At 36.1% G+C, this 12715-nt stretch overlaps 1 protein-coding gene across 1 annotated transcript in view; it reads left to right on the top strand.

The window, feature by feature from the left end:
• Nucleotides 1-12715, top strand: part of CD38 (CD38 molecule) — a 94276-nt gene that overhangs the window by 57356 nt on the left and 24205 nt on the right. The window contains exons 2-3 of the mRNA XM_074229754.1: nt 8957-9083; nt 11465-11600. Coding sequence (XP_074085855.1) covers nt 8957-9083; nt 11465-11600 — 263 coding nt within the window. The remainder of the gene's footprint in view (nt 1-8956; nt 9084-11464; nt 11601-12715) is intronic.

Raw genomic sequence — 12715 nt, 5'->3', positions numbered from 1 at the left:
AGTCCTTAATCACTACCTATGAATTGGTGATCTGCCTAAAAAAGGAAAAGGCAAGCCTCTTCAGTAGCTTTGCTAAGAAAACCCCAAATGGGGTCACAAAGAGTTGAATACAACAACAACAACAGTAATATTCTATTATGGTGATTCTAAAAGCAGAATACTGTTAAGTGTTGCTCCATCCTATAGGAAGTGCCCCTTGCTTTGCTTAGCTTACATCTATAAGAAGGTAACATCATATTAGATAGGAACTGTCTTCACAGTGAATCAATGAAGTTAATGCTATGATGTTAAAAACTTGAGTTGACTGTGTATTGGTAGGAGGTTTCTGTGCCTCCAGCCATTCTCCCCTTCCATTCTCCCTTCATAGCACTGCTAGATTAAACTATTTAAAGAATTCCTGATCATTCTGCCTTCTGCTCAAACTTTTAATGGATACTCATTGCTTCTGTGATAAAAATCACTTTTTGTGTGGCATTCAAAGTCCTCTTGAATCTGACGTCACATTCTCATCCTTTCATCCTTATACTCCAGGTTTAATTTGATTTGAGATGTGAAATGTTATAGTAGAAAAGTCTGGATTTAGATTCAGAGCATCTGAATTCCAGTTTATCATGGGACCTTAGGCAAGTGATTTAATGAGAAGGTTAGGATTTCCTTTTGGTATTCTTGAGACCAGTTGATCACTCACTCTAAATCTGAAATCTTTGCTTCTGTGATTGATTTGGTTTGATTACAAAGCAGTATGACATCATGAATAGAACATCAAATGTGGAGTTGGGAAAACCTAGATTCTGATCCCACCTGAGGCACTTCCTAGCCATGTGACTCCCAGCAAGACACTGAACCCCTCAATCTCATCATCCATAAAATGAAGGTAATAATAGCACCAACTTCACAGGATTATTGTGAAGATCAAATAAGATAATGCTTGTAATGTTCTTGCAAGTCTTAAAATGCTATATGAATGATATCCATCATTATAATTAATATTTTTCCACATTACTTTCCTCCTAGCTGTTCTCTGAACTGGTATTCAATCTCCTGCCTCCAAGTCTTTATCCAGGCTGTACCTTATAAATGACATTCTCTACTCATTTCTATCTCTTAAAAATCTGTCTCTTTCATGATTCATTTCATATTCCAGTTTCTACTGGAAGACTATCCTCATCTTCCTTGTGTTCTATCCATTCTCAAAGAATTATATATCTATATATGCTTACATAAACAAATACAAATTATATAATCATATATGTATATGTGTTTGTAAACATATATTCCTTTAAATATGTCATTCCATTAGAATTTTTGTTCTTTGATGGGAGAGATTTGTTTTGTCTTTGTATTCTTGTTCCAGTAAGATTACTTCATGACTAAGGAACAGTAAAACATTGTCACGGAAAGAGACATAGATTTGGAGTGAAGATAAAACTTCATCTACATGTCAGTTTTGATACTTAACTAGTCATTTAGGCAAATCACTCAATCTCTGTTAAATTCAGTTTCTCCCATCAAATGAGGACAATTTTACTTGTGATGTTTACCTCATAGTGATATCCCAAGACCAGTCCATTGCAAACCTAAGATTTTATGTCTATTTGCAACTTTTCTTCATTTTATCTAATACACAAGGCAGCTTAAATAACTTTCCCCCCAGATATGCCTCACAATTTCCTATCTTACTGACTTTGCTTGCAATGTTCCCTTTGCCCATTATTCTGTGTCAACCTTCAAGTTCCTTCTGCTCCTGGTTTAAATGTTATTGCTTCAAGAAATTTCCCCTTCCCCCCTCCACCACGACAAAAGTGATACCTTTTTCTTTTGAAATAACAAAGCCCTTTTCCCTTCTCACTACATTTCTACATTCTTACGTCTATAATAGTCATTTGTATTTATTTGCCTCTTATGTTCCTGACCAGTTTAAAACTTTATGTGAATAGATGTCATATCTTAGTCTTTGTAGCCACCATAGCTCTTATCTAGGTCCTTATAGGGTCTTACATGTATTAGGTCTCTAAAAAAATATTACTGATGGAATTTGTGAGTGAATTATGAATTCCTGGAAAAAGAGATGAAATAATCCTTTAAAGCGTTAAATAAACTTTAAACTTGTACATAAGACAGTACTCAGCATATACTAGAAATTCAATGTGTTTGTTGAATTCAACTGAATTTCCCTGACTATTAGAGCTGAAAGAGACTTTAAAAATTATGCAGCCTTAGTAAAACATCACCTGTACAAAAATATTCATAGCAGCCTGTTTGTGGTGGCAAAGAATTGGAAATTAAGTAAATGTTCATCAATTGGGGAATGGCTTAGCAAACTGTGGTATATGTATGTCATGGAACATTATTGTTCTATTAGAAATCAAGAGGAATGGGAATTCAGGGAAGCCTGGAGGGATTTGCATGAACTGATGCTGAGTCAGATGAGCAGAACCAGAAAAACATTGTACACCCTAACAGCAACATAGGGGTGAGAATCAACCTTGATGGATTTGCTCATTCCATCAGGGCAAAAATTGGGGACAATTTGGGGCTGTCTGCGATGGAGAATACCATCTGTATCCAGAGAAAGAATTGTGGAGTTTGAACAAAGACCAAAGACTATTACTTTTGATTTAGGGGGGAAAAAAACATTATCTTATTATGTAATCTTGCTGTCTCATACTTTATTTTTCTTCTTTAAGGATATGATTTCTCTCTCATCACATTTAACTTAGATCAATGTATAGCATGGAAAAATGTAAAGACTAACAGACTGTCTTCTGTGGGGAGTGGGGGGAGGGAAGCAAGAGTAGGGGAAAAATTGTAAAACTCAAAATAAATAAAGTCTTTCTTTAAAAATCATCCAGCCTTAGACAATTGATACTTACTAGCTGTGTGACAGTGGGCAAGTCGCTTAACTCTAATTACCTGGAAAAACAAAAGAAAGTCAAGAGGCATGTCCAAGATCACACTGGAAGTAATTCAATTTCATTGTACAGATGGAAAAAACTGAGGAAGGGAAGTGACTTGTGAATTTTCCTATAGGTCCCAGGCTTTCTTTTTATCAGTACCTTTAACAATCTCTTCAATCAGTCTGTTTATTCTAGTAAGTGATAAATTTGACTGATATGGCTTTCATTTCTTTCCTATTAGCCATAATCACTTTTTAAAAAAATGCAAATATTTTTCCCATTTGTCATAAAGGTAATTTTCAATAAACTTTTTTGAATTAGATTTTTACTTCTAAATATTTCTTCCTCCCTCTCTTCCCTCTTTTCTTCCTCTTCTTTTCTTTTTCTTCCCCTTTCCTCTCTTCCCCCTCTTCAAGACAGCAAGCATGTGCCATAATGCTAAACATATTTCCATATTAGTCATGTACCACATTCATTCTTTGGTGGAAATGTGAATGGGTCTAGGAAAAATGAGAAGTTTGGCCTGAGTTTCCCATTACCCCCAATCCATCTTTTTTTTCCCCTTTTAGAGTCCCTTCTATACATTTCCTATACACCCAGTCCCCCTTCTCTTCCCAGTTCTCCTCAAAATTTGCTTTCTGGAAAAGGTCTGTTATGATTCATTTACATCTTTGTCTAAATTTAAGTCAGTGTATTATCATCTCTCTGAGTGTTTAAATTTTCTCCTAAAAGCCGACCTTTTGTTGTCTAATTGAGACTGTTTTCTTGTCCAAAGATATCACTTTTAGACTCTGTAGGTGCACAGTGAATTGGTTCCAGACACAAATAGAAGAAACATCAAAGTCACAATCAAAGAATTTCCTGACCAAAAAAGGAGATGTGGACCTTTGCTAAATCTGTTCCTTACATATGGAATGTTCTCCTTACATTTCTTTACTTATTGAATTTATACTTCTCTAAAGTCATCTCCAATATAATATTCTCCAAACAGCCTACCTTGACCCTTGTATTTATGACACTCTTTTTCCTTCACATAGCACTTTGCTTTGTAACATTTTAACAGAAAGACCATAGAATCCTAAGGTCTTAGACCCAGGACTCATAATAGTCAACCCTCTCATTTTACAGATACAGAGGGGCGACTAGGTGGCTCAGTGGATAAAGCACCGGCCCTGGAGTCAGAAGTACCTGGGTTCAAATCTGGTCTCGGACACTTAATAATTACCTAGCTGTGTGGCCTTGGGCAAGCCACTTAACTCCATTTGCCTTGCAAAAACCAAATCAAAAATACAGATACAGAAGCTGAGGCTCACAAAGGATAAATGACTAGATAAATGACTAAAAGATCATATAAGTGAATCATAATCCTGACTCTAAGGATTATCATCTATAATACATTACTATCCACTATAGTCATCATCTATCAATTATAATTTTCATAAGTCCAGGAACCATGTCTTCTCTAAACTTGTTATCTCCCTAGCATCCAGCATTGGTAGTATTTTAATAAACATTTATTTGTCAACCCATTCATTAATAAACCATAGAATATGCTTCACTGCAGAACTGGTATTGGAGTGATCAGCCACAGTCAAACACTGTATCTTGCCCCCAACATAGTGGGTGTCATTGGTCCTCTTCAAGTACGAAGGATGAGCAACAAATTCAAACAATGGTTAAGTAAGCTAAATTTAGACTTACAGATTTAGAAGTGGAAGGGACCACTGAGGTAATTTAATTCAACCTTTTTTTAATGAAGAAATTCAGGCCTGCCAAAGTTAAGAGATATGAAGCAACCAGGTGAGTACAGTGGAGAGAGTATCTGTTCTGGAGTCTGGGAGAACTGAGTTCAAATCCAGCCTTAGACAATTGACACTAACTAGCTGTGTGACATTGGACAAGTCACTTAACCCTAATTACCTGGCAAAACAAAACAAAGTCAAGAGGCATGCCCAAGGTCATATTGGTATAAAGACAGCTGGTCTTTCATCTCTAAACCTGGTATTCTTTGCTCTTTCTGATATATTCAGAGGTCAAATTAATTTTTGTGATTTACTGTTTAAGCACCCAATCAACCACTCACTCAACTACAACTTAATAAGTACTTATCATCAAAATTGAAATGGATTGGCATCAAAGGGGGGTACAAAAAGTGCACCCAAGTCTTGGCCCTTAAGAAGTTAATAATCTTGTAGGGTTTTGGCACCTGCCATTGAAATGCGTCTTCTATAACTATGCCAGAGTTTGGATGAGAGGGAGAACTTTATGAGTTGGAATCTCATGGAACTTTCCTGAAGGGAAATAGTTTTTGATCTGTTCCCCAGACATGTGAGCAAAGCATTTATTTCCACTCCTTATTATTTATCTGGACCTAACATTGATGGAACAAACCTACGCTGAAAAAACTAGCAAGTTTAGATCTACACAATCAAGTCTCTTGTTCCACAAAGGCATTAAGTCACCAACCCACCTCCGTTTTGCCTGCAACATTGCCCCTGACTACAACTGTGTTGCCAGGACTCTTCAAAGATGAAAGAAATATACCTTCTTTGGTAGTTACAGAACTTCATGCCAATAGAAGCCTTTATCAACACTTCATCAACACTCAACATTACTGATGAGTAATCTAGGAAAAGAGAGAGAAAGAGACAGAGAGAGAAAAAGCAGAGAAAGAGAATGTCTTTTCCTTCTTAATCACTGGTTTCCTAATGTCTTTTGAGATTCTAGGGAGCTTTTTAAAATTAATTAATTAATTAATTATGAATTTTACAGTTTTTCCCCTAATCTTGCTTCCCACCCCCCCATGCCCACACAGAAGGCACTCTGTTAGTATTTATATTGTTTCTATGGTATACATTGATCTAAGTTGAACATGATGAAAGAGAAATCATATCCTTAAGGAAGAAAAATAAAGTATGAGATAGCAAAATTACATAATAAGATAACAGTTTTTTTAAATTACAGGTAATAGTCTTTGGTCTTTGTTCAAACTCCACAGTTCTTTCTCTGGATACAGATGGTATTCTCCATTGCAGATACCCTAAAATTGTGCCTCATTATAGCACTGATGGAATGAGCAAGTTCATCAAGGTTGGTCATCAGCCCCATGTTGCTGTTAAGGTGTGCAATGTTCTTCTGGTTCTGCTCATCTCTCTCAACATCAGTTCATGCAAATCCTTCCAGGCTTCCTTGAATTCCCATCCCTCCTGGTTTCTAATAGAACAATAGTGTTCTATGACATGCGTATACCACAGTTTATTAAGTAATTCTTCAAATGATGGACATTTATTCAATTTCCAATTTTTTGCCACCACAAACAGGCTGCTATGAATATTTTTGTACAAGTGATATTTTTACCCTTTTTCATGAGATTCTAGGGAGTTTAATGAAATTGTCCCAAGGAATTCCTACTAATTCTCAATTTCCTTGCTTCAAAGATTGATCTATTCTCAACAAAGCAGAGTAGCAATATGAGGAGGGGTCTTTTCTGACTTGTAAAAGGACATGTACAAGGCCAGGAACTGTCAAATCACCTTCCTTTTATCAGTCTAGTTAGATTTAATTCTACTGTTGTTTTCAGTCATATCCAACTTTTGGTGACTCCATTTGGAGTTTTGTTGGTGAAGATAATGGAATAGGGGGCAGGATTTGAACTCATGAAGATGACTCTTCCCAATTCCAAGCCCAGTGCTCTATCCACTGAGTCACCTGCAAGATCGATTTAAGGATGGGGAAAATGCCAACAGATACAAACTTAAAAGGGGCCAACTGACCAGAAATCACAGTAAAGTTAGTAAAGGATGAGACAATCTTAGCCAGGCAGGAACTGAAGAGTCTTTGTCCTTAGTGATCCATTCCTTGGAGCAAAAGTAGCCCATCTCCATGATAGTCCAATTGCATAAAAATAGTCCTAAAGACAATGTAGATTGGTGGAAATACCATACTGGAATGGGAATCTGAAAACCAGGGTTTCAGTACACTAATTAATTTCTCTTTTCGGTTTTCATTTTTTTCCTAAAGTCCCTTTTTGTTTTATGATTAATAGTATTATAGTATTAGAGCTAGAAGGGATCGTAGTGGCTATCTAATCTATCTACCTTATTGTATTTTCTTTTTAAATTTAATTTTATAGGGGGTGGCTAGGTGGCACAGAGGATAAAGCACCGGCCCTGGAGTCAGGAGTACCTGGGTTCAAATCCAGTCTCAGACACTTGATAATTACCTAGCTGTGTGGCCTTGGCCAAGTCACTCACTTAACTCTATTTGCCTTGCAAAAAAAAAAAACCTAAAAAAAAATTTAAATTTATAATAATTTCCTTCATGTAACAAACATTTTTTTCTTTCCCCTTCCTCTCTCTACTCCTGCTCCTGTAAAGTACAAAGAAAAGAAAGAAAAAGGGAGCATTGTAGTAAAAGTTTATCTTCAAGGAAAGCAAATTTCTGGCCATGTTAAAAAATATATGACTCTGCCAAGAGGTGGGTAGGGTAACATGCATCATCACTGGTCCTTTGGAATTGCAATGAGTATCATTGCATTGATATTCATCTTTCAATGTTATTTTTCTTTGTTTCTCTTATTAGCTACTTTTATTCTGCCTTTCCAATCCAAAGATCATTAAAAATTATTTTTCTTTACAATAATGTTGTCATATAGATTGTTCTGGTTCTGTCCACTTCACTGCATCAGTTCATTCTGATCTTACTAATTTTCTCTGAAATCATCCATTTGCTTATTTTTTATAATATAATATTTCATTACATTTATATACTATAGTTTGTTTAGTCTCTCCCCAAAAGATGGAGAACCCTTTACTTTACAGTTTTTTAATTTATTTTGCTACTAAAGCAAGGTCTGCTGTTAATATTTTTGTACATTAGGGCCCTTTTCCTCTTTTTTTTTTTTGGTCTCATTGTGAGTTTAGGCCCAGTAGCAATATCATTGGTCAACAGTATCACAGTTTAGTGATTCTTTGTTACTACCTCATTTTACACATGTATAACTGAGTTTAAAAATAGCACACTTTTAATGAATCATGGAGATTGCTATATTACATATTCAACTATTTCTCTGATTGAAATTTTGATTAATTTATGAGGATTTTCCCCAAAAAAACTAGTTTGGATATAGGAACCAGGGGATAGAAGTTGGCAAACTTTGACTGGAGAATAAAAGGTTGAGAGAGAGATCAAAAACACAGGGAAAGCTGATATGAGTTTATTGTTGAAATTCAGTATCTGTTGATCTAGGAAATGGAGATGAAAAGATAAAAATGACTTACAGCATTTATAGTTTAGCTGGACCTGGCACAGTATTTATTTTTGATCTGGATTGGAATCCATGTTTACTGATTCCAAGGCTGATACTCTTTCCACTACATCCTGGCTCTGACACTTTCCAGCTGCATGGCTTTGAACAAGTCACCCTGACTTCTTGAGAATCAGTTTCCTTATCTGTAAAATTTTGTTATTGTTTAGTTATGATCGATGCTTCATGACCTCATTTGATGTTTCTTGGCAAAGATATTGGAATGGTTGAACATTACCTTCTCCAGCTCATTTTTACAGATGAGGAAACTGAGGCAAACAGGCTTAAGTGGACTTATCCAGGGTCACACAGCTAGTAAGTGTGTGAGGTCAGATTTGAACCAGCACTCTATCGTGCCACATGGCTGCCCCATCTATAAAATGGTAACTAATACTCATACTAATTACTTTGCAGTGTTTTTGTGAGAAAACTATTCTATGAACAACAAAATTGCCTTATAGTAAATTAATGTTATTATAAACATATATCTATAAATTAGCCATTCCCCAACAGATGTAACATTTATTTTTATAATAATATTACACCACAAAAGTTAGTATAAACCTGATTGATTTTTCTCATTGAGAAAAGCAAGCTATCCCTAAATGCTCCAATTTTTCCTAGTATTTAAGTATCCAATGAATTAGTAGTATACATTTAAACCCATTGCTGCTGGTTGATGTTGAAGAATTGAGTATTATTTCTTTTAAATATTTGGGCCCTACACAAAGACATTTTCTTTCTTTTTCTACAGAAAAGATTGTCTAAAAATATGGGAAACTTTTAAAGATGCAATTATTTTCAAGAACCCATGCAACATTACAGAACAAGATTATCAGCCACTAATGGAGTTGATTGCTCATCCTACACCTTGTAATAATGTAAGTCACCATTTGGGCTTTGTAGATACATATTTGTAGCTTGACTCACTGTAATTAGATCTACTTTTCAAGTTATTAACAAAGTCATTTTTAAATAAATTTTAATATTCAGCAACTAAAAAAGTCAACAGCACTGATGTGGGTAGGAGACATACCAAAGACCATGCTTCTCTTTGATGGGGCAGGCCATTTTGTGCTAATAGGGTTTGGGGTGCATATACTAAAGCAATAAGGACTACTGGACAAGATCTTATAAATTATGAAACAATGTCCATCTATGGGAGAGATTTTCTTCCACCAGAGAAGTCAATATGAGTTGTAGTGTAGAGAAAACCACCTTGATTTACAGTACCATTTCAGTGAGGAAGTGCAGTAGAAAAATAATATTTCATGATCTGGCAGAAGATATTATAACTAACTATATCTTACTTATCAACACACTAGAGTTTAAGCATCTTCAGAGGAGGGACAACGTCTTATTTAATAGCTCACATTTGTGTCACGCCTTAAGACTTTTAAAGTTCTCATGAGGCAAGCAGGAGAAATAATATCATTATTGTTTTCTAGATGTGGAAACTGAAGCTAAGGATTTTCTAGTTGATCTTAGTATCAAGATTTGAACCCATCTCCAAAATCCAAGGTGATTTTGTTGGACCATGCTGGCTCCCACAGAAAAAGGACAAAGCCCAGGATGAAAACACAATGCTTCTTTTTTTACCTCCCTGTTGTCTACCCTAGCATAGGGTCCTCTATATAGTAGGAGCTTAATTAATGTTGGAGGAATGACAGCTTCTCTAAATCATCAATCATCCCAATTCCTGGCCACAACATTCCCTAAAACTTCCAGATAGTAATTTTTTCTCTGCTTCAATCCTAGCTATAGCCTCTAGCCTCTTTCTTCCTCTGATGCTCCCTTTGCCTACCCTAGACCACCAGAATCTCTCCCTCCTCTGATGTCTCTTATTCAGAGAAGGTAGTCCTAATGACATTTGATTTGAGATCTGGGTCAAGACCTTCTCTAACATGCATTCAGCTGCCTGCAGTGTCTATTGGGAAGGGAAGGACTGTTTGGGGAGCATTTGGGGAGCAGCACTCTCATGAGCATAACTTTTAATCACACCTGATCCCACTCCTCATTATATAGGGGAAAAAACCTCAGACTCAGAAGGGAAACTGAGTCACCCAGGACAACATAGCCAATACTAGTACTAGCCGCTACGAGTAGCAGTGTCAATAAATAGCAGCTGCCCAATTTTACAAATAAAAAAATCACAACCTGTTTAAGAAGTTCTTGGGACCAAATGGGATAAAAGATGTGATAAAGTTTAGGAAAAAAAGGTTTGCAAATGGTAAATGTTCCTGCCCTTACAACACCATCACCACCACACATACACTTAGTATTCCTAAATATAGCCACCTCCCCCAAATCCTGCCATATCTCATATAAAAACCTACTAAAATGAATACAATTTCAATGTGTTAGGATGTTACAGTGGGCTTGGCAACATGGAGATCTAGGTTCAGATATTTAACAGCTGTATAATCCTGTGCCAATCACCCTGCCTTTCTTTGCCTCAGTTTCTTCATCAATAAGATGTTGAACTGGATGACTTCTAAGCCCTTTGCTGTGCTTACTCTAGGATCAAAGTTGTAAGGAATCTTAGATCTCATAGTAAAAATGTTCAGTCAAGGAAAGAATACCCTTTACAAGATCTCCACATGAAACTTCACTCCACATGAAAACTTCACTAATTATGTCAAATATTAACATCAATAATAATATTCAAACAATAGTTTAAGATTTGTAGAGTGTTTTACAAATAAATATTATCCTATTTGATCCTCATAACAATCCAGTAAAGTAGTGTTACAATTTTCCTTATTTTTATAGATGAGGAAACCAAGATATAGAGAGATTAAGTAACTTGCCTGGGGAGTCACATAGTTTAGAGACTAAGGTCAAATTTGAACTCAGATCTTCCAGACTCTCAGTACTGAGAAAATTTTTCCTTAAGTTGAACCCAAATCTACTTTGCTATAACTTTTACCTATTGATTATATTTCTTCCTTCTAGAGAAACCTAGAATAACTCTTTCACAAAGGCAACCCTTTGTATAGTTGAAGACCACAGTTATATACCCTTTAGTCTTCTCTAAATTCAATATTCTCAACTGCTTATACTTTTCCTCTTAAGTGATCTGGTCCCTTCATTGTCCTGATCACTCTTGGACTCAAAACAGTTGGTCTGTATTTTCCCCAAGAGATCCAGACCTAAACCAAATAATCTAAATGGGATCTGACCTGCACCTACTAAGATAGATGGGATTTGACTGGAGAAGGGGTTGTGATAGGGATAAACTCATTGCCTCCTTTTTTTTAAGACTCTCTTTTGGAGCAAAACGAAGGACCTGGCTCATCAGTACAGCAAAGTACGGAGCAATTTGCACACTCTGGAAGACATGCTGCCGGGTTACATGTTTGATGGACTCACATGGTGTGGAAACACTTCAAGTCCAGGTGAGAATTTTTAACATTTTAATTATTTTAGGAATACTCAGAGTGAATGAGGTCCAGGTTCTCTGATTTTGTTTAAGATCAGTTGGTGAAAACTGATGTTATTAGATCCATCTCTAGCTGTATTGATACTTACTGTACCTCTTTAAGGATATCAGGGCAGTTTCTTCAAAATAGCCCTGTAGGCAAATAGCATAAGAACTATTAACCCCATTGTGCAAATGAGGAAACCAAAGTTCAGAGAGTAAATTAACTTGCTCTTGAAGATTGGATCAATGTTGGGACCCGGACTCAAAACCAGGTCTTATGGTACTAAATCCAGTGTTGTATCCCCTGTAACAGAATGGTTTTTAATCTTAGATCTGTGACATCTTTTGCATAAGTCCACCTTCCCATACTCATGAAAAAAAATCAGTTTTCATCATACCCAGAACCACTCTTCCTTAAAATCCATTTTGTCATACTGCCAATAAGATTCCCCCCATGAGAAATTTTTCCACACTCTATGAATTCTACTTCCATACTCTGATTTTTAGAAAACTTCCTCCAAAAATTTAGTATTTAAATTTTAGGGTTTTTTAATGTTTTGTTTTGCTTTGACCCATTCACAAGATTTAGAATCATCTTCTCTTAGAGATAGAAAAGATCATTTAGTCCAGTCTATTTGTTTTACAGGGAAGGTATTGAATCCTCAGAAAGGCTATTATTAATACAAGGTCACAAAGCTAGGCAGTTAGAGAAGTGCAATTAGCACCCAGTCTCTTGGATTCTACTCCTGTGTGCTGCCTCCCCTTACCTGAAGAGTTGTAGATGGGGGGTGGCTAGGTGGCCTATGATTTTATTTTGGAGTAAGTAAAAGGGTAAAGTGATGGAGACTGGCCAAGCAACACGATATAGTTGATAGAGACTTAGACTTGGAATCAGGAAACCTGGGTTCCAATCCCACCTTAGACACTTATGAGCTGTGTGATCCTGACCAAGTTGTTTAACCTCCCTGTACCAAAAGATGATTTATCACAATAAGTCCATTTAACAAAATTAAGGAAAATATTTCTAAAACTTTTAAATGATTAATGTTTGATGGTTGATTAAACATTTACTTAATTACGTTTATCTGG

Source organism: Macrotis lagotis, chromosome 3 (genome assembly GCF_037893015.1).
Source record: "Macrotis lagotis isolate mMagLag1 chromosome 3, bilby.v1.9.chrom.fasta, whole genome shotgun sequence".
In the NCBI taxonomy this organism is placed as follows: domain Eukaryota; kingdom Metazoa; phylum Chordata; class Mammalia; order Peramelemorphia; family Peramelidae; genus Macrotis; species Macrotis lagotis.
This window is presented reverse-complemented; position numbering and strand designations above follow the sequence as displayed.